This window comes from Loa loa (assembly GCF_000183805.2).
Source record: "Loa loa unplaced genomic scaffold supercont3.279, whole genome shotgun sequence".
NCBI lineage: Eukaryota > Metazoa > Nematoda > Chromadorea > Rhabditida > Onchocercidae > Loa > Loa loa.
The window spans coordinates 22500-45043 of record NW_018108459.1 but is presented as its reverse complement, the minus strand read 5'-3'; the positions used below and the strand labels follow the sequence as shown (position 1 = coordinate 45043).

The 22544-nt window shown below is 31.2% G+C and overlaps 5 protein-coding genes across 6 annotated transcripts in view; all 5 read right to left on the bottom strand.

The window, feature by feature from the left end:
* Positions 1–4175: 4175 nt before the first annotated feature.
* Positions 4176–7468, bottom strand: LOAG_04855 (the record flags this gene model as incomplete). Of its 2 annotated transcripts, none has more annotated exons than XM_003140392.2 (7): positions 7369–7468; positions 7073–7213; positions 6745–6818; positions 6243–6415; positions 5644–5816; positions 5345–5491; positions 4176–5121 (listed from the first exon to the last, which is right to left on the bottom strand). In XM_003140392.2, exons 1-7 carry the CDS (start codon positions 7460–7462, stop codon positions 5003–5005), a joined length of 921 nt encoding a protein of 306 aa, XP_003140440.2. In that variant the 5' UTR covers positions 7463–7468. The 2 variants fall into 2 exon arrangements, with proteins under 2 accessions (XP_003140440.2, XP_020305224.1); XM_020446694.1 differs by lacking the exon at positions 4176–5121 and adding an exon at positions 5146–5243.
* A 772-nt stretch (positions 7469–8240) lies between these two features.
* Positions 8241–9838, bottom strand: LOAG_18372 (hypothetical protein; the record flags this gene model as incomplete). The annotated part of the gene is made up of 6 exons (XM_020451032.1): positions 8241–8399; positions 8535–8613; positions 8760–8839; positions 8935–9078; positions 9487–9683; positions 9823–9838. The coding sequence occupies 6 exons, from the start codon at positions 9836–9838 to the stop codon at positions 8241–8243; spliced, it is 675 nt and encodes a 224-aa protein (XP_020305223.1).
* Positions 9839–10014: 176 nt separating this feature from the next.
* On the bottom strand, positions 10015–13050 carry LOAG_18371 (Ulp1 protease family; the record flags this gene model as incomplete). Its single annotated transcript, XM_003140391.2, has 9 exons — positions 10015–10186; positions 10316–10543; positions 10621–10715; positions 10835–10931; positions 11079–11133; positions 11401–11523; positions 12060–12131; positions 12593–12772; positions 12918–13050. 9 exons carry the CDS (start codon positions 13048–13050, stop codon positions 10015–10017), a joined length of 1155 nt encoding a protein of 384 aa, XP_003140439.2.
* Positions 13051–13707: 657 nt separating this feature from the next.
* Positions 13708–17805, bottom strand: LOAG_04853 (nuclear matrix protein SNEV). The gene is made up of 9 exons (XM_003140390.2): positions 17637–17805; positions 17343–17519; positions 16881–17016; positions 16550–16749; positions 16284–16445; positions 15909–16076; positions 15483–15633; positions 14980–15116; positions 13708–14597 (listed from the first exon to the last, which is right to left on the bottom strand). The coding sequence occupies exons 1-9, from the start codon at positions 17793–17795 to the stop codon at positions 14385–14387; spliced, it is 1503 nt and encodes a 500-aa protein (XP_003140438.1). The 5' UTR covers positions 17796–17805; the 3' UTR covers positions 13708–14384.
* Positions 17806–21073: 3268 nt separating this feature from the next.
* The window catches only part of LOAG_18370 (hypothetical protein), a gene marked incomplete at both ends in the record, with an annotated part of 5452 nt that continues 3981 nt past the window's right edge, over positions 21074–22544 (bottom strand). The window contains 4 exons of the mRNA XM_020451031.1: positions 21074–21185; positions 21317–21433; positions 21635–21752; positions 21918–22112. Coding sequence (XP_020305222.1) covers positions 21074–21185; positions 21317–21433; positions 21635–21752; positions 21918–22112 — 542 coding nt within the window. The remainder of the gene's footprint in view (positions 21186–21316; positions 21434–21634; positions 21753–21917; positions 22113–22544) is intronic.

The window sequence follows — 22544 nt, the reverse complement described above, 5'->3', positions numbered from 1 at the left end:
GCCAAATCATATTCTATGTTGCTCAACTGGTGGAACTATTTGATCCCATTATAGACATTTAGTATGGAGAGCAAAAAAAAAAAACTAGGGAGAGCAAAAGAAAAAAGGGAAGGCGATCAATGCAATATATCTTATATATCTTTAAATTATACTATGCATGATTATTATTGGATCTGAATAATCATTTTAAACTCATTATATGAAATTTTTTTAATTAATTAATTCATAACACATATAGGTAAAGAATAACTGAGGTCGAAGTTTTACTCTTTATCATCTAACCTTGTTAACGAAATTTTGGCATAAACCGGCATTTGCGCTGGAGACCTTTAGTGGCATATTCTTAATCAAAATGAGGGGAGCAATATTATAAGGAAAATGAGTTAAATTTAATTTTATCATGTTTAATCTCATTAAATCCATGCACTATTCAAAGCATTTTTCAGTTATCATTTGTTTCGAACAGAAACAAAGCAGTATAAATTGATGGCAATCAAAATTTAATAAAAATGTTTCAATTCAATTGAATGTTATCAACTTTAAATAATCAAAATTTATTATTTCACACACGAAATTATTAGATAACAGTTTTGCATTCACAAAAGAAAGGAAGAGAAATGTGCAATACTGCTAATATTATCAAATGTAATTCATCTTGCTATATCAAGTTTTATGTTAATTCGGTATTTATGGCATTATTTTATGATATTTTAGTAATTTACGCTTGCTTAGATAAGCTATTGAAGACTTTCATGATGAAACTTTCACGCATTTCGGGTAAAATTTTGATTAATTTAAAAAAGTTTCAAAAAATTCATCGCACGAATGATAAGCAAATACTGAAGTATATTTATATTATAATTTAATCTGAATTTGTTGCAAAGTTTTAAAATGAAGAAAAGCATGGATATTTGGCGAGAAAAAATCATGTATCTATATTTTTTTGATCGGTGAATATTGTAATGTTGAATTTCTTTCGATTTGTACCAAACTGCTTCGAAATCGATTTACCCTTCTATTTCCCTTAATTATCGTCAATCTTCATTTGACTGTTGTAAATTCATCCTGGTTACTGTAAATTCTTTTTGATTATCGTCAGTTCAGATTAAAAATGAAATAACTAAAAATTAGGTTCGAAAATTAGAAATTTTGATTTGAACATAAAAAACTTAAAAATTAAGTTTTAAAATTAATATTTAAATGTCAATTCTATAAAGATCCCATTTTCTCACGACTTTAACAAAAACAATAACAATCGGTTCCATATTACTGTTACTGCAAGCATTAACATTAATTATAAATTCACATCGATTACTGGGGCTTTCCATTAATTACTGAATTAATTTCGATTATTACAAATTCATTTTGATTACTATCATTTTTTTTTTGTTTAATGCGATTTCACTTTTAATACTGTGAAACCACTTTGGTTACTTCTGGAAGTAACAGAATATCAAAATCAGCAGGCAAATTTGTTGCAGAACATCAGACAAGACATTCCTACAAGTATAGTTTCTTTAGCAGCTCCACTTTTACATTTTCTTAATATTTCATTCTTTACTTCTTCCAACGTTATCCACCGCTTCATCTCAATCATCTGTAATACTACTGCCCTTCGTTAAACGATATTCAAATTGATGTAAAGTTTGACATCCATTTTTAAAATTGAAAATAGTTGGAATGATTTTTTAAGAAGTTCTCACAATACTTGAAATTATTATAAAAATTAATTACAGTTAATTAAAGCTTGTAGCACAAAAATTTTCACGATTTAAAAAAAAGAAAACAAATATATGATATGATGATTTTTTACAATTCTGAAACATTTAATCTATTATTAATGAAATTAATTCGAAATAATTTAATTCATATAAGTGGGTGAATAAAAAAATTGCTGATAAGTATAAATGATTTGAAAAAAATAATAATAATAATTATATATCATTGAATGGCTTATATTACTAGTATATTAATTATGAAAACATATAGGTAATAGGATTAAAACGAATAGGTAATAGGATTAAATTTTCGTATTTCATTTAACCGAATTTTATGAAATCAAAAATTTTGCACATTTATAAATCGAAATATCGAATTCAAAAAAAAACTACTAAATGAAATTTAAATATTATATAAAAATATGCAAGTTTCATTTTTAATCGTTCATTTTCCAATTTTAATTTATATACTGAATTGATGTACATGCAATTCAGTGCATTCAATTTGATGGTAAAAAGTTTGTGTGAAAATTAACAATTAATAATGTTAGGGCGGTTATGGCGCTGGTGGTGGGAATCTTTAGCAAAGAATACAATAACAAAACATTATGCGCAAGTTCATATTATTCTTCATCTTCGATATAATAAATTCAGTCGTGAAAGTTTTAATTAATTGAAAATAATTAGAATTGAAATATTATTCTTTTTTTTGATAAATTGTAAAATTATTCGTTTTGTTTTTTTTTTTATGTATATAAATTACATTTAAAGGTTTTCAAAGAACGTTCATCACGTCGTGCATTTGTACTTGATCCGGTTAAAATGGCTGTATCACCAGATGGAACTTATGTTTTTATAGTTGGTAGTCGAAAAGTTAGTTTATACAGAAAAGTAGGCGAAAAAAAAGGAAGAAGAAATAGAAAAAGAAGAAAAAACAAACATACAAATTCGAATACCATCAAAAAATGCGTTATTTTTTAATAAAAATGTATTGAAATTTTAATTTTTAAATTTATTGCAACAAATATTGCAAATTGTAAAAAATGAAAATTGATAAATTAAAAAAAAGAATATTTTTAATCAGTTGGAAAACTGATTCGTATTTCTCATAATAATGGACAAAATTTACATTTGTATCACTCATTAAAAAAAATGATTAGTGGAAAAATTGAAAAAGGAAGAATGGAGAAATAAATATTGTCTACTGTTATTATTATTATTATTATTATTATTATTATTATTATTATTATTATTATTATTATTATTATTATTATTATTATTATTATTATTATTATTATTATTATTATTATTATTATTATTATTATTATTATTATTATTATTATTATTATTATTATTATTATTATTATTATTATTATTATTATTATTATTATTATTATTATTATTATTATTATTATTATTTCTATTATCATTACTGTTGATTATTATTTATTATTGTCATTATATTATCAATTATTATTAATCACTATAAATGACAACGATGATGATAACAATGACTGTGATGATGTTGATAATGTCAACGATGACGATGATGATAGTGATGATAATGATGATGGCGTATGCGTAGGAATGGTACAATATCGAAAACCTATTATTCTTGCCAGTAACCTTCGTTGCTACCAGTACCGCCACCTTCGCTGTTACCAGCACTACTACTTTTACTACCATCGAAGAATGTTGATGATTTCAATGCAAAGGCCATCCCACTACATTTTATAATAACCTTTTCATTTCAAGGCGAATCATCGGGTAATTATCGAAATCTTGATAAATAATAAAGTATAATGCAGCTAGAGCAGTACAATACTTGTTCCCAAACGAAAATCTGAATTGAAATTTTTAAAATTTGCTTCGATTGTTGATACAAAAACCACGTTGATATGATGAATTACAGTTTCCGGAATAATTCACTCATTATCGTTTTCTGATTTTGTACACATGACGTTTGAAGTTTTCATACGATGCCTGCAGTATATGGTTTTCCATTAGAGACAATCTTCTCAAATTGTCAAATTACCAAATCTATCTTTCCAAATTATTTACTTGCAAAATTCACTTTCTGAAATTGTCAAATTACTAAATCTGCCTTTTGAGTAAACCGAATCTCTGAATCAACCAATTTTGAAGTGATGCTTAAATTACTTGTTTTTCCAGCACTTTACATCATCTCACAGATGTATCAAAAATTATTAGTGAAATTTCTGAAATAATGAGAAAAGCATGGATAATGCTACGAAAATTTTTAAATTTATTAAATCATGATGAATGACATCAAAATATACAGATAATATTTACTAAAGCATAACATCATGGAAAAATTCGTACGCAATAAATTACACATCATAACACTTTAAATTTATGAGAAAGCAATAAATTGCACATCATAACACTTTAAATTTATGAGAAAGCAATAAATTTTGTACGTTTTGTGATTAGGAGGAAAAATACAAGGAAGAAATGCCGATATATGTATTATACACATATAATTTTTGGCTCAAATTCTAATAATGAATTAATAAAAGAAAAAAGTTTAATAAGACATTGAATCACATAAATCATATACAGGCCTGGGACAAAACTACAGAAAAACATGTCAGACAAACTGATTCTTGCCCGTTGCTTCTCCTCACCAAGCAATAATACAATCCCTGTCCTCCAGTCATCTCATCTGTATTTTTTTTGGCAGCAATTATTGCCTTATATAGCAAGATCAAACATAAAACAGCAACTTTAATCCAAAATTAGTCTAGTAATAGTAAACACAGCTTGGCCAAATTTTTAATTTCAAACCGAATTTCATCTCAGTCAGATTACATTGTCTTGAAAGTCTGAACCATAATGATAACAGGATTATGGCATTGCAATAACAATCCTGATACAGTAAAAATGAATTCTGATGAAGTGGATAATTCACTGCTTCCATCTAATCTTGCGATTTCACTCAAAAGAAGTACAATACCTCCATATATTACCTAAGAAGTCTTTAATTCTGAATAAATCTTGACACATTTAAAATTTCGCTAAAAAGATCCATTGTGAATAAAAATTTCATTGTTTCGTTTAAAGATTACAATTAATTTTTGAGTAGTTGAATGTTAAATTCATCAACTGCGTTTTAAGAGCATGAAATCAAGAAACTGTAGAAAAAAGATATCACTGGAAAAATTTAAAGCACGAACTTCAAAAACTATCATTAATCGTGACACTGATATTATTTCAACATCCAAAATTCATGAACTTTTCAATACACAACGCTCGAATAAGAATCATGACAAACACGCTCTAAATAATAACTTTGAATTCTCGTAACTCACAAATAGACAACCAGTTGCACAGAATGCACGAACCAATGTAATTGTTAGTCCATTGTATAGTGTTCGTATACCTCAATAGAATATTGTCTGTACTATCACAATGAAATGAACAATTTAAAGATCAAGTGCAAAATATCACTATAAGGACTATCTCTTTCAGCATGAAAAACATAAATTATGAAACTGCGATTACCTAAAAATGATTTTAAAAAATATTATGCATATCGAATTTCTAAAGTTTAAATTTCATTAATTCTTAGAAAAATTGCAAAAATCTGATAATCAATGGTATACCTTCGTTTTTGATAATATTGCGAAATATATTAATGAAACCTCCTGAGCCAGCAATTTGCACACGCGATTTAACTACGTCCACGGGATAAACAGCACTCCATAATACTACACCAGCGATTCCTCCGGATAACGCTGTCCGTAAAATACCTGAAAAGAAGTCAGAAGGGGAAGTATCCTAAGGAATGCAAGGAACAAGAAACAAAAAACTGTTGAAATGTCCATTTAGCCACAGATTATAATTTTTTTCTTCTCTTATCCATTACAATAAATGGAAAAAAATATATAACATGAAAACAGACCAATTTCAGATTTCGATTTTCCTTCCGGTGTCAAATAAAACCTGGATAATTCATATGCACCAAAAAAGAAGAAATATCCAATCGCTTCACGGTATAAAGTTGATAACATACCAGTATAAAATGCCCTTAAACCATCCGCTTGATACATATCACGACACACTGAGAAAGGAGTGCTAGAAACATTGTTCAGATCAGTCACAATATAACTCCAATTCTCAAAGCATATGTTAGAAATAATACGAATAGAATTACAGCCAATTCAGATTGTTTTCAAGTCTAAAACTTAAGTTCGAAAGGAAAACTACTTCGAAACTGTTGTTGCTTAAGGTCGAGATTGTTTAAACAGAAATAAAATTGCAAATAAATTTTCAAAATGAAAAGCCATTTTAAAATTGTTATTCCGGAGAATGATTTCAGCACCACTACATAATTGACCATTGCACAACTCAATTATATAAAATAGTTTGGAAACTCCACATATAAAGAATAATTCAATACCAGTACTTGAGGTTGAACATCAGGAATATATTATACGTATTTGAAATTTCATGAATATATAGAAAATTATCTATTATCAAGAAATCGAATGAATACATTACGTTTGCCTTCGTATTCCAGGAAAAGTTTCCCTCTGGGCTTGCAATTTGCATTTGACAAGCTCCGTTGGACAAATAGCCATTGCTGCAAAAATGGACGCCAATGAACCGGATAAAGCATTTTCAACTGGCGTCATATCTTCCAGATTTGATCGCCCAATGCAAAATGCAACCACCTAAGAATTTTATGCTGAGTAAAAAAAACCATAAATTAAATGTTCAAAGTAAAAATTCATCTTACCGACCATTTTAAAATTTTTTGGTAAAGAAAGTTAGTACAAATCGTCGAATATCACGGCAAAATTTTACTTATCCTTTAAACGAAAAATTCAATTTCACTATGAATTCCTTTAGTCTGGACTTTAATATGCTTGTTATCAATACATCTGAACAGATTGCAATTGAATGATAATGTCACCCACTTTACTTCTTAATCTGAATAATATTTCGTTACCATCGTATTAACTTTCAATATAGAAGATGCATGAAGAAGCGATTAATTAACCTTTCTACAATATCCGTAAGCAGTGAAAAGAATAGCATTTTCAGCGATATTTGCTGCTAGAGCGGGCATAATACCTAAAACAACGAGAATACCCAGCAAGTGCCTAAATCAAAAGTGTTTATTCACTCCTCACTACTCATTAACTTAGAATTATTTTAACAAAAGTTGAATAAAGAAGTTAGAAAGTACCTGGAAACCCCTGGAAAATTTCACAAATAATTTTCGAATTTTAATTACGAGATTATACAACTAAGAAAAAATAGTTGCAGTATTATTCTAATCAATTCGCTACTCTCCCTACCTTTTTTAATGAATCTAAAACTAAAACCTGCATATAATCCTCGTATACCGTCTAGTCGTAAAATTGATTCAAAGCATCGCATAGCTTTTGGATAAAAAGTTGGAAATGTCTGCATTTTAACTTTCACAGTATCTAACGGTTGTCCAGTAGCTACGTTTACAATGCCACCTTCAAAAATTATTGCCTATCATAACGGGTAAGGAATTAGAATGAAAAAATCTTCATCAAATGAAATATTAATCATAAGAAAAGCAACAGCAGTTTAGATGTTACCATAACTCACAATTCCTCATAAACAAGTGAACTGAACAAGAAATACTGACCTACTGTACCGGCAGCTAAGTCCGCAATGCCATCTTTGATATGGTCAACGTTCGAGTACAGTACTTCTACTTCAGATCTAGCCATCCAAATCATGAAAGTGATATGAAGGATAAATATAAGCTCTCTACTTCAAAAACTAAGTATGTCTATGTTGTCGTATACTGATATCACGATAGCTAACAATGCTGAATGGAAATATTATCAGGAAAATTCAATTTTTATGATTTTTGATGAAAAGTTTATTCAATACGGAGTAAAGTAATAATACGACAGAACAGAAAGGCTTGGCTTTCCATACAATTTTAATAAGTGCTAATCGAGTCTTCTAATAATTTAAATATATGAGTTAAAAGAAAATATCAATTAATCTATTTCTCGACTGTTCGATTACTTACTGAAATAGTCCAGTGTTACTGAGAAGACATAAAAATCGTTTACACTGAATGAAACTCATAATATTAGCAGCAGAAACTATTCTATCCCTTGTATATTCATTCAATACGATTTACAACATTGAAATTAAAATTTAAATTATCAAAAGTGGATAAAATATATAAAATGAGCACCGTGTTCTGTGTAACATCTCATTATACGATCTTTAAAATGCAAGATGGAATAAATAACTGTAAGTGATTTTACACAAATAATTGGATCACATAACAATGAAAAATTTAACAATAGTCGCCCTTGATTTTTTATTTTTTGAGAATACTGAATATCAGAAGTTTAAGCATTGAGAGTATTTATTATTCTGCTATTAGAGAAGAATTTAGATAGAATAGTGAGGTGAAGAAGCAAAGGTCAAGAAGTGCCAAAATAAGTGAAAGAACAGCCGAGACACTGATCAGCATCCTTATATTACAATATAGGACTACAAAAGCTTTTTTTGACATATTTCGTAGACCATGCGCTCACGAAAATATGGCATATGGTCCTGACTGAAAGAGATCTGAGCACGCCGTGCTGCATATTCTGCAAATTTACATGCAAACATTCCACAGTCACTACCATTCATTTGTTGCGGAATATCCTGAAACTCGATTCATTTTTGATTTATCTCAAACATACTATTTTACAGATACCTTTCATCTCTAAAATTTTTCCAGAATTGAACATAAATTCCTAAAGCTTGAATTTTTTTTTCCTCAATTGCCAAGAAACTAACTTCACGATTCACAAGTTGCCATCCACTAAGATCGAATTCTTTTTTCCTTTTGTCTACAGATTCCTCACAAAGATATTCGCTGAAACAAAAAAGAAAAAGTGTCTCAAGTAAGGATAGATTTAGGTCACATTTGAGCAGATGAATGTAAATTAAAAAGTTTAAAAAAGAGTACTAGGAACAATAAGTTATCCCAAATTCATTAAAATATAAACGAAGAAAGATTACCTCAATATATCCAAGCAGTGATCATTGCTACCACCCATTGAGTCATAATAATCAATTACCCTATTTTTAAAATCAATAACCTGAAAATGCGCAACAATAGTACGTGCTAAATAATGTCCCATATTATAAAACAATTTTTCAGGAAAAGTAAAAAAAATTTGTAAGAGGTACTTACAGTAAGACACCAATGGGCACCCAAATGAACAGGAATCAATAACAGCTCGTAAGCAAATATATCAGTTTTGCGTGTCCAACGTTTAACAGATGCATATCCTTTACTGCTCAGTGTGGAATAAAAGAATGAACTGAACGCATATACCTAAACAAGTATAAATAGTTAATGTGTTGGAAAAAGAATCAAATAATTTAATTCTGATCCAAACAATGTTCAGAAAATGAGAGATGATGAAGTGTCAAGAAATTTCCGATCAGGTTTCCGAAATAATTAAGAAGAATGCAAGTTGCTGAAAAGTTAAACCTATTTTCCTTATCAAGAACCATCCATCAAAATATAAAGGGATTTAAGGAAGATTTTGGAACTGAGAAATTATATCATTTAAACCAATATCTAAGAAGAACTGCGAAATTCCGTAAATAACGAATTTTAAACTTAAGCAAGATTTAATTGATCATTTTTAAATCCATTTTCCAATTACTAATAATTGCAAATACTACAGCACATGTTTTCTAAACACTAAACAATTCTACATAACTGCAGAAATTTTACCTTCGGTAAACTTTCATCATTCTGTGAGCGTTCGCAGATGAGATTCATATAAAAATTGATCACTTCATCGTTGAGCCAATCAAGCCCTTTCAATGTCAGCAAATCTTTCCGCGTTATTTCACCAGATAATTTCTCACTCAGCGACAATTTTCGGTCCCAAGCACGTTCCACTACCAGTAAAGCTTCATCATTAAGTTCTATAACAGCAATTTTTGAGTTTCGGTAATGTATCAGAAATGGGAAATTTTATTTTTTCAAATGACTCGAAATATCAGAGTTCCATTTTTTCAAATTAAAATTTCCAAGCTTTGTTAATATATAATAAAAAAAAAAAACGTGCCCGGAAATTCATCCTTCACCTTTCGCGATCGAAAAATGTATCCGGTGAGAGTCAGTTTTCTCCTCAGCTGATCTTCCAAACTCAATTCCTCATCCCGTCGTGCTTCCTCGCTGCAAAGAAATAATTCACATGTTGTCACATACAGCTGTAAAATAAAATTTATGGAACTGAAAAGCTAACAAAAAGTATCACATTAAGCGCTTCTGAATCTGTAACTCCTTTGCCCGACGATCCCTCAGAGCAGCTTGCTGATGATGCATTGCCAAACGATGCTCTGCCAGTAGTTTCGTATTTTTTTCTTTTTCCCACAAAGCCTTGAAATCATCACGATGCTTTGTATCCCAAATTACACAGACTTCTCTGCAATATGCTCAGATCCCGTATTCAATAAAAAAAAAAAAAAATAAGTAAACTATGAATCAGAACGACATGTTCGTTCTGGAAGCAAAAGCAAGAGAGCAGAAAAGATAGCATCTGTAAAATGCCAACCTGCTTGTCGAGTGTTTTCTTTCCTGCATGTCGCAGTTTGAATACTCACTGGATTCACTATCACTGCTGCTTTTTTCTGCAACAGCAATATTACCCGAACTATTCGTTGTAGTGGATCCATTTCGAGATAAGCTTGCTGATGGAGAAGCACCTTTTGAAACGGAATTTAATGCAGACTGGCCTCTTTGTAATAGCTCAAGATAATTTGTTCTCTTGGGTAACCGCTTCCTGAAAGTAAAAAATCAATTCCTACTGAAATTCCTGAAACCATTTCCAGATCTTCTCAATATCTAACTAAAATATACCTTTCATTATGATGAGAAAGTGTTACGTCCGCTTTAAGGATGCCCGCTTCTTCCAGAAATTTTCTGTAGCGTTCTTTGCCTACCTTGTCGATTACCTGAAACTGTACCTGAATAACAGCTTAACATCACTGTTATCGACAATAATCCATACAAGGCAATAATTTTTTACTCTTCCAGTAAACTTTGTATGGAATAAAATTACAAATGTACTTACACTGGCTTGCCTACCAAAACGTCCCTTTCTGCTAGTATCGAGATTCTCCGATAAAAAAATCTTGTATGGCGAATAACGACTTGATAACAACGTATTCCTGCAATTATACATAAATAAATTTGAATACAGATCTATTAAAAAAAAATTCAATTTTTCGAAGTCATTATTACTTAAATTAGACAGTTTTTTCAGTCCAATTTTCGAAATTCCGACCCCCAAATATTAAATTAAGATTAAAAAATACTTGGCTGAAGATAATGTCCGCCGACGTTCCCATTTGTCAGATAAGACATGTGAGCCTAAAATACCTAATGAAAGTGAAATCTTGATAGCGTGATCAGGATCAAATGATATTTTTGCTTTAACTCTTAAAATCTTGCATTTTTTCCGAGAATGAAATGTATGAATTGTAAGTAAAGCTAGTAAGAAGGAAAAATTATTTGATTTAAAAAAAGTTGCATAAAACCAGTGCAAAAAGGTAAATATGTCATCAGCATTAGATCCTAATCAATCCAACTTTAGAAAAATGAGTGCGCGTAGGCAGAGAGGAATAAAAATTAGAGGACCTGCTTGTGAATGTGATGGCGAAATTTGTTGACTTATACTATGCTCTGGTTGTGGTGACGGCGAATCGTACCGGAGCGAGTCATCTTTCACATTATTTTCCCGAAAAATGTCTTTACTAGAGGCTGAAAAACAAAAACTCCGTATATTTCATCCGGTTTCCTTAATTTTTTCCAGGAATTTTACTAACAATCAAAAGTTTTGTTTCTTGAAATCAGCATTACTTTCAGCTGTAGTCTCGTACCAATTAATCACAACTGATTGCCTAATATCAATCACCAGATTTTTATTTCATTCAACTTATTCACCTTATTTCATCATTCACCTTATTTCATTCAACTTTTTTTATTATAATTTAATTTGCAGGATGTAAACGAAATGCGAGGTGTACTTTTTGTGAACACACTTTTGTGAACAAATTAATTTTTACCCCATGTCGGCACTGTAGTCAATGCATTTACTGATTTTCTTCTTTCCTCAAGTGAGACTTTGCCATCCAAATTTTTCACTGCCCATTTCTTTTCGTTTTCCTTATCTTCCATTTGCTCAATAATGCTTCCACCAGAACATAAATTTGAAAGTCAGTAGCAAGTCGAGAAATAAAGCAGGAAATAAAGCAATTAAGGATAATGTGAATAAAAAATAAGTGTGAAACAGGAACCTTTCTTTGAAATCAACGAATACAACACTGAATCTTCTTGCTCGATAATTACCGGATCGTCATTCTCACCAGCTAAATACAGTATATGAATATTTTTCCAAACAACACTGAATAATAATGATGGATGGTAACAAATTATTCGATGATTATAGCGCATCATTTGCACAGAAAAGCTCCAATAAGATGGTGTTAAAAAAAAAAAAATCCAAACAATCATTTACAATATTATTCCGACTAATCTACCCATTGATGCTCGTTGCTCCTCTTATTTTAGTCATAATACATCGTCTTTATCAAAATACGTCATAATATCCTATGAAGTTGAAGTAAAAGTGTTACAGAAGTAAAGGTTATAGAAAATCAAGGACTTTTTCACTTTCTTGAAACTGCTGGAAAATATTTCCTGATGCACTCTAAAATACTTGACTTAAAAAGGCTAATTTGATCTTACAAAAGAAAAAAAACCACTCAACCTATTTGACCAACATTTCCCCTAGATTTTCTATAATTTCAAATAATTCAAAACAACATACTCATTGATTCACTAGTTCCTTTCCCGCTGATTTGTTGCGCGTCGCCATTTGTTGGTCGTTTACTCAAACGTCCAGAAAAAGTAGAATCGGAATTTGAACTGCATGTTTCCTCAGTTGTTAGTGACTTAACTGAGGGTCGAAAAAGATTTGTCACTGGTGCAAGAAATCTTGTGATAAAACCTAAAAATTCGAAGCTTCGGAGCTTAGTTCCGATTTTTTTTCAACTAAACAATTCAGAATAACTACACCCAGTAATATAGTTTTTTTTTCCTTTTTTACTGAAATTCCGAAGGAATTGAACGATTATGCTACATACAAAACAAACCGAAAATGCCGATACTGCCGTTATCACCATCATTAGATGCCGGTGTAATATTCGAAATCATTTGTTGTCTGATGGGCTCCAACCTCCTCCGTTTATTTCCATACACCGAGTAACGATAAGGTTGATTCCCCATGCAACGCAACAATTTCAGACGTTATATATCCTTTTAATTTTAAACATCGATGCAGACTGCTTAAAACCATTTGATTTTATAATCGGAATTTTAGGCGCAAAACTACTATCACTCAAACAATGAAATGTGAGTAGATAATGACTAACTCCACACCAGATTTTCTAAAGATTTTTAATCCAAATTTTATGTACTACAATCACCGCACCAACATACTTTCTTCAGCTCATCGGTCTAGGACAACAGATATGTAACCTCTCTTCATCTCAACTGAACTCAAGTAGCCAACCAAGTCTTCCAAAAATAAGAATGATTTCCTATAGTCGATAACTTCGCGGTTTCTTTTTTTCATAAGTTACAAATAAACTTAACTGAGCAAACACACAATATTTTCCTTCAAGAAATTTGTTCGTATTTTCGGATTCTGTGAAAACTAATCCAATAAACTTACAACATGGTATTTCAGTTACAGTAGGCACCAATACTGTAAACACATCAAAACAAGTCTCATCTTTTATTTGGAAGTTTTATTGCAATGCAAAATAAAAACAGTACAGGAAACATCAAACTTGAGGAAATTATTTCTTCGACCACATGCAATATAAAAATGCCTAACGTATTCTTATGAAATGTTTCGTACTGAAACTGAATAAACATCCATTGTAATACATTTTTTAGCAGTGGCATAGTTAGAACAAAAATTAAGAGTCAGCAGTATTATCTACGTAACCATTACGATCTTCCCGTTGATTAGTTTATGGAATCTATTACGAAGAAATTCAATTTCCACCTTAGTCTTAGCATTTTTCCTGAGATTACTATGCTACACATTTACTGATACCTTGTTCAAGCAATAAAACACTACGACATTTCAATTAATTCCAGGCATTTGCTCAATTACGAAATATCTGTTTTCGTTGGAAATTCCATTACGGGAGAAAATGAAAGTAATATTCCGTATTGACTGCTATTAGTGTTGTTTATAAATAGGATGCGCATGAAACTAATGAACAAACAAACAACGAATTAGTAATATTTCCTGAAATATTTTGGAATTAATGACAGATCAATGTAACATTACTTCATTACGTTTTAGGTACAGTATTTAGGAACAAATCTGCATTATTTCAACAATTCCTTAAAACGCTTCGGATAAATTTATCAAACAAATTATATTATGAAGAAAGTAAAATGAAATGAAATTAAAGAATTGGGAAAACATGTTTTGAATTCAATCAGTTGGAAAAGTCAGACCGAAAATTAATTTCAGCATTTAATCAGAACTCAAGTCGAACCAATATATTTGCAAATAAACAGTTCCAAACTGGAAACTCCAATCACTGTTGTGATGGAGCATAGATGCGTAACGAACGGTCCATACCAACTGATAGAACACTGTGCGCATCACGTCCAAATCGTACCGATGTAACTGCATCCTTATGTTCCGTTAATGTAGAAAGTACTGTCCAAGGCTTAACATGTATCACTTGCACATCAGCTCCTGCCACTGCCAAATAAGTACCTGACTGATCGAAACAAATTCCCGAAAGCTGCAAAAATTAAACAACGTCGACTTTGTACTCTCTTATTTTTTGAACATTCGTTATTGCTAGTCAAGATGAAATGCAAAGTTGGGTACCAGTATTACTGTAGCATTATAATGATGCAAAAGTTCTTAATGCGTCGCACCATAAGATATTCCATCGATAAATATTTAGACCTAATCTTAAGTACTAGACAAAGATGTTCCTTTTAAATGATATAAGAAGCTAATATAAATGGGCATTATTTATAATTTTAAAGTAACTAAAAACAAGGAATTTTTCACTGTTTCCAAATTCCAATTCGAATACTCTTCATCTGGATTCTAAACGTTTCTTAGTTTAAATCTAATGCGAAGAGCAGGAAAATTACAGTAATATTCGAACTTACCGTATGCTTCCCTTCATTAATTGTCATTGTTTTGAAGCTCTTTAATTTTCTTAAATCCCATAACTTCACTTCACCATCCTCGGCTCCTGTCGCCAAATAGTAACCATTTTCAGAAAATGCAATTGCTTTCACCATACCTTGAAGAATTACATCCTCATTCATTTACTTTACTTAAATCCAATTTCATCAATAACTGCTCCCAACTTTATCACCAGTGCCATCGATTACTTTTGTTTACATTTTTTCAAACCAACAGATCTAAGTTCTTGTTTTCCATTGTTTTCCCGATGGGTGTGAAATTTGCCGTGATTTAAAATACACACACAGCATAATAAAATATGCGATAAACTTGAGCGTACTATTTTGGACCATATAGCAGAAGCCTGATAGATCGGAAATCCATTTCTTTGGAATTCTCCAAAAGGTTAATATAATTTCATCGTCTTAACCTAGCATTTCAGTGGTATCACCACAACATAACGAATATTGCAGCAAGAAGAAACCTTGATGGCCTGGGAAGTTCGCAACATTTGTTTGCTCCTTCAAATCCCAAATCTTTACTATGGAGTCTGCTGTTCCAGTACCAAAAATAAGACCATCTGGATGGAACTGTCCGCAGCAAATTGGCACCTTGTTCTTATCATCGGAATGCACCTAAAGCAGGCAAGTATTGGGTGATACTAAAGTAAATTAGATGTTATTATTTTCATTACAGATGCACATTTACCATCATCCACTATACTATCACAGAGATTTCAATTGATAACATTAAATAACCTTTGAAGATACCGGAAAACAGAAAATGTTTTAAAATATGAGAATCAAAGCACTGATTTAACACTTAAAAATCCACAGTACCTGAAACTCGAAAAACTCTAGGAATCATTTATCAAAAAATTGAAGTCAAAAAAGCAAAGGAAAACCCATACTCTGCAGAGAGTCTTTCCAGAATGAATGTCAGAGAGAGCCCAAGAAGAATCATTCGAAACAGATAGGACATAGTCACCAGTAGCATGCAACGATATATCTGTGACGGCACTTTCATGAGTTTCAATTACATGACAACAAGCTTCCTCTTTGATGGACCAAACTCGAACCTAAACTGCATTACAAAATAATTAGAATTTAATAGCAGAAACCTTTAATCTTCACAATCCAAAGCAATAATTCTATGAATTTATGAAATATTTTTGCCATCATCATGTACGTTCAGCATTTTCCAGGAAAAAAATCCAACAAATGCATAAAGTTTTTGAGATATACCTTTTTTTTTTTCGTGAATTTTTCAACAATTCAAACAGTACCTGTCCGTCAGAAGATGCCGAAAGACATGTTTCCTTCGTTGGGTGCAGAATAACGGCCGATATCTTTTTCTGATGACCTCTGAATGTTGCTGTAACTGTTTCTGTTTCACTATTAAACAAAACAACACCTTTGTCAATTCCACCAGTCAGTACCATATTATCCTGCAAACGATTCGGTTATCTTATCTACCTTTTCCAAGAAATTTGTCGCTATGGAATTCCGTGGATGATTTATCCGAATAGACCCAAATAACACTTAAAATCACCTGAACGTCAAGAGCCGTCAACCCAGGCACACTTGTACTATGAATTCCGGTATGGCATGCTATCTGCGTAAATGTCTTTACTAACTCCGGTTTTGACAATGCTTCCGGCAAATTCTTCCCACGTTGTTTTCGTGCAGCTGTTAATGTAGCTGCTTTGTCTTGTAACTTTTTCAGCACCACTTCGTTGATTCCTTGCACACCTGACAAATATAGAAGAATCTCAAAAGGATCTCGCAATGAACAATACATTGCTGCAGTTAAAAGAAAGCAAACCAGATGATGTGTTCGTTGTAATTCTATTCTATTCAAATTTAATATATGTAAGTGATACCTTCATCTACTGTTTCCATTTCATCTTGTATACTGCCAACATCAACCGCTGCTTGTGGTTTCAGTGTTGAAAGTGCCTCACGTGCAGCATTCAATTCTTTTGACAAACGCGCAATCACACGACAAGCGGCATCATGCTACAAGGGAAAAAAATAATATAACCTTGGATTTTACAATTTGATGTCAATAAAATCTGGAAAATCCAAGAAATCTTTAAAACTTTGATATTTTCTAAATACGAGCTTCTCGATAGACCTCATAATACAAACTTAAGTTTTACAATTTGATATCAATTTAACTTGAAGTTGGATCCCATAGTTTTTATACAATGGTCCTTCTATTTCACAGTCTAATATTATTCAGAAAAAAGTCTTTACGGATTAAAATCTAATTACTAAACAGAAAAACTAGAAAAGGAGAAATACCACGTTGCATTCATTGCAAAGTAAATTGATGCATTAACCTGATATAATGTATGTGATAATTCTTGACGTGCATTTTGTAATTGTTCACGTAACATGAAACTATTGAGCATGCATGCGTCCCATTCATCTTGTAGTACTTTCAACATTGATGGTATTGATGTTGCCGCAATAGTACGTGGCATCGAATTCGCCACATCGGTCTTGATTTCAACTAACTGCGAAGCAGAAACGAGTCAAAAAAAGATAGCCAGAAGATATAGCATAAGCAAAGGACAAAACCAGTTGGTATCTTCATTAAATTTCCGAATTTGTAAAATATGCGTGGAACATACCTGATCTATTGTAAGCGCTTCGTTCTTAAATGGGTCAGTGCCATTTTCATTAACATATTTGACAATAAGTCGTTTTTCGAAAATCCGCCCAGAAACGGGCGATACAACGGGTACTTCCGCTGGTTCACCACTGATCGAACACGTGTACAATGTAGACATCTAAAAAATGAAGGGACTGATAACTCTGCAATCAAAAATCTCTTCAACATTGAGCAGTGACCTTATGAGCTTGCATAGGACGCATTTAAACTGCTCAATCTTTAAAAATACAGTAAGTTGGTAGGTGATCTATTCCAGTAGTAAAACTATCCTTTGAAAAACTGATAAGTAAATAATGTAGGAGCTTCGAAGTTATAATAGGATTACCAGTGGTTAAACTTGATATTGTTACGATGGAGCATAACAAAGATTGAAAACTGCATAAAATATTACTATCAAGACCTCCCGGGACCAAAAAAAGAACACACTAAATAGATTTCCTATATGGGCATAGAGTCAATTTGATACTTTTGGATTACATCGTAATGGACAAAGTGCAGTCACTGCGAAATATCGAATCCCAGCCGATGAAGAGATTTTTCTAAGAATGGTTGATGCGAGTTGGATGGTATGTCGATTGTGCGTTGTGTTCCAACGTGTTGCCAGGGTTTTTTCTTGTACTTCAAAGACTTCTCGTCATTTTTTTCTAAATTACATCCAGAAGCTTCCTAATGCCCTATCCGGAGGTTGACATTTTGTATGCTTTAATGTCGGCAATTTTCCGGATGCGGATGACCTAACACTCGCATCCGGAAAATTGTAATTGTCATTTCGTCTACATACAATATGATCAGTGGTATGAAGAAGTAAAGCCAGTCTACAGATGACCATTATTGCAGCAAACATGTAGGATACGGATTTCTTCAGATACGAGTAATGAAACGGAAGGTAATCATCATTCCGTTCACGTATATATGATCGTAGCATGAAGTATTATCTACCGTTTATTGTACTCAAGACTTTTGGATCAATTACTTGTGTCTGTTGATTTTTTGCCTGTTTTATTCGAACTATGTTGATTTTTGCCTTTATTTCCGTGCTGATGATAGCTCCCTTACCCGATTACTATACTATTTTCGGATAACCGTAACGAATACCGCATCCATAATGAAATCTCAGGTACGAAGACGTGAATCATACTTGTAGCTTGGTCACTATGAATGTTTATTGTCGGTGTACATAAATCTTATGATTCGTCCACATCGAGGTAATCGATGAAAATTAAAATGGGAATATTTTTCTGTAGCTCCGAACTTCCTTCCTTGAAACTTTTTTGAACTTTCTTTAATTCTCTTCGCTTTTTTTTCAAACTTCATCTCCTGTTTGCTACAAAAGCAAACAGTTAACCAATTCTCGAATCACGAAATCATCAAGATAATATATTTTGATTCGCAAAACATATGACACATACAATCAATTGGAACGCATGAAAGAAAAACAAACAGTAAGGAATTATTATAAATCGTAGTTGGAAATGCCAACAAATCATCATAATGGAATTATGGTATTATGATAATGAGAAAATATCATGATATATCATAATGAGACCATTGTAAACCTTTGTAGTAATGGCAACATGATGACTTATTACCGTATACTTCTTAATGTTCCCTGAAATTTATCCAGGATTTTCTTTTTCTAACAGTTACTGCAAATCCTGTTGCTATAAACAATTGATTAAATATTACTTTTGACAACATTACGATATGCCAAGCAGATTATTTATTCATCGACATTTTTGGCATATCAACCGATACATCGTATGTGACAAAATGCATTATGGTTAATTTTCGATAAGTATTATGGTAAATTATGTACACTGTACGTGAGAGCTACAAAGTTATGATGTCGAGCAATTAGAAATGACAAATTGTTGACAACAGCAAGATTCAACTAAAATTCGGATCTGATTTGACTGGATAGAGGTCAAGTTGAGATGGTGGAAATGAAGAATTTATTTAGTTAGTATTTTCACCACAGAGTCATAAAAATGCGTCATGAAATAATAAAATATGCAAACTTTTCATTTTCTAGCATATTAACAAAACGAAATTTAGCTATTTGATCTAAATTTCTATTTGTTGTGGTATTAAAACGTCAAGTGAATTAAACGGATTTAGAAAATTTTATGACTGAAATTCCATAGTTATCCCTGGGATATTTTTTTTTTTTTGTGCATTTCATCTATCAGTGGTAATCTTATCGAAGTATTACTTGATGGATACATTTTTTTGGAGCAGGTATAACTTCGGCAGGATGAATAATACTGTACTGATTCAATAATACTTTATTTATATACTTATATGCCATCTTCGGAAATGAATTCATCGATTTGATTGGTTGTTAAAAGATATTCCCAATCAATATCTCTCGTTCTGAAAAATATATTGTTACATATTGTCGAAGAAAAAGAAAGATATTCTTTCTTACTACAGCGATTATTTAATGGCAATTGCTTAATAATTCCATGCGAAATTTATAGCTGCTTATGAATTTCCAGAATAAACTCCATAATTTTCTAAAGAACTTGTGATATTATCCATTAAAAAGTTATGCTTTCATAGATTGCATTGTCAATAAGTCGGACTACTTAAGTTGTATATGGTAGTTTAATTATATCCAGAATAGACTTGAACTGGAATGAGTTCATTCAGGAACATACATAAGACGACTGCAACAACATTATTAAAGTAATGGTAATGAAAAATTTACATATTCAATTTGTCGACATTACTTGCTGTACAATAAGATTCGGTCTTATAATGACATGACTTATGGCATACAATGTGACAGTCTGTAATGAAAGGTAAAGCTGTTTAGCATTAAGTCGGACAAAGAAGCTATTCAGTCAAGCTTTTTTAAAGTAAAATTAAAACAAAAGTAATGCTAAAAACTGGAGTTGAATCAAGTTGAACTAAAAGCTAAATTGAATTGGATTGAATTGAGCTGGATCGGATTAAATTAAGTTGAATTGGGCTCAATTTAAATTAAATATAATCTATGAAATGTTCCTGATTTTATTCATTTTTCTTATAGTATAAAGATGCATAAATTGGATAAGAAAAATATTAAAATTAAAGGCTTCATTCCGTAAAAGAATGGTATTTTTTTGTCAGAAATAGAACTGACGACTTTTACAGCAATAAAGCTGAAAAATTTCTGCAAGTAATTGCTTTAAATTAATGACAATTTGCAATACTTTCAAACGAATCCTGATTATAAAATATATTAGAAATTGTTTAATTGGACAATCAAATGCTCATAGATATGATTTGCTTTGTAATATAGAGTAATGAGAAATCGATTATTAGGGAAATAATATAATAATCAAAATATTTTCTCATCAAATATTTTAATTTAATTGAAATCGATTTACTTCGCCTTGCTTTTTTCCTTCGTCAGCCATAAATCCTTAATAATGTAAAATTATCTTTACCTCGACATTGATAAGCTTGTTTGGTGAAACTGCTTCGTCCAATACGCTGATGGCATACATTGCATACGGTACCACTGCAACATACTGTTGAAGCATACAAATTATCGATTTCTAATTTTCTAAGAAGAGAGTAAGAAGAAAGAACAAAAAGGGAAGTGAAATTGGAAACGAGTATTATCATTGTTATCATTTATCAGATGCGAACCTTCGACTTTTTACGGCGACAAATGTATGATCGTTGTAAACATGTAGCTTTTTCCCTTGCCGCAAAAGTTCTGTCACTCCTGGCTCGTCTAGTACTGCATGCGGTATAAGATAATATCTAAAGTTGAAGTAATTTGCAATTGACCTTTTTCTAACAGAAAACTGATCTTTAATATTACCTGTAATTAACCTTATTTTGGCATCATCTATTGTCAATTCGTTGTTGCATTTTTGATTTTTTTTTTTTTTTTTGCAGCAAAAATAAATATGATGCCTTATCTCTCAATTGAAATGATATATGAACAGCCAAGAAACTCACCGTTTCTGGCCATTTTCATGTGTCTCAAGAAGTAATGTACTATGTTCATATAGGCTCTTGGTAGAACGTTCCGATTTCTCCCCATATGATCCTAAATCATGTCGACTGCCTGATTTTTCTGCAATTTAATCTGAATTATTTCAAATTTTTCAAGTTATCATAACTTTGTCGAGGAGTTCATCCAAACTGTACCAAAATCGAAATCATACTTTGATGAAGAAAATAATTTCATGACAATTTTTCATAAAATTATTGCTGAAACCGATTTATTATAAATGCTTACCTGAAAATCGTGTCCTTGATATATCTCGAGAAGGTGGCAATGATACGGTTTCTTCCATTTCACCAATTCCAAGCTCGCAACTTTTAGCACGTCGTTTGGAACGTCGACGTCCGCTTAAACGCTCACGTAATTCGCTAAAGAATGAACGATCACGTTTCTTGGCTGTCTTCTCTTCATCACGAATTTTTGTTTGATCTGAATAAATAAATACTATAAATTCTTCAATAATAATAAATGTTAGTGTAATGATATCGACCCATTTCAAATAACAATTATTTGATTAAAATTCTTAATCACTTTTAACAGAAAAAACAGTTATTTTACCAAATCAGCTTTAACAGATTATCAATAAAACTTATTAACAGCAATCATTATCATCGCATTAATGAAAAGAAAAAGAAATAACTTATTCAAAATTAATCTCTCATACAAATAAGCAAACAGCTTTATAAATATAATTAATAGTAATAATAATAATTGATAACAATAATAATTAATAATAATAATAATAATAATAATAATAATAATAATAATAATAATAATAATAATAATAATAATAATAATAATAATAATAATAATAATAATAATAATAATAATAATAATAATAATAATAATAATAATAATAAT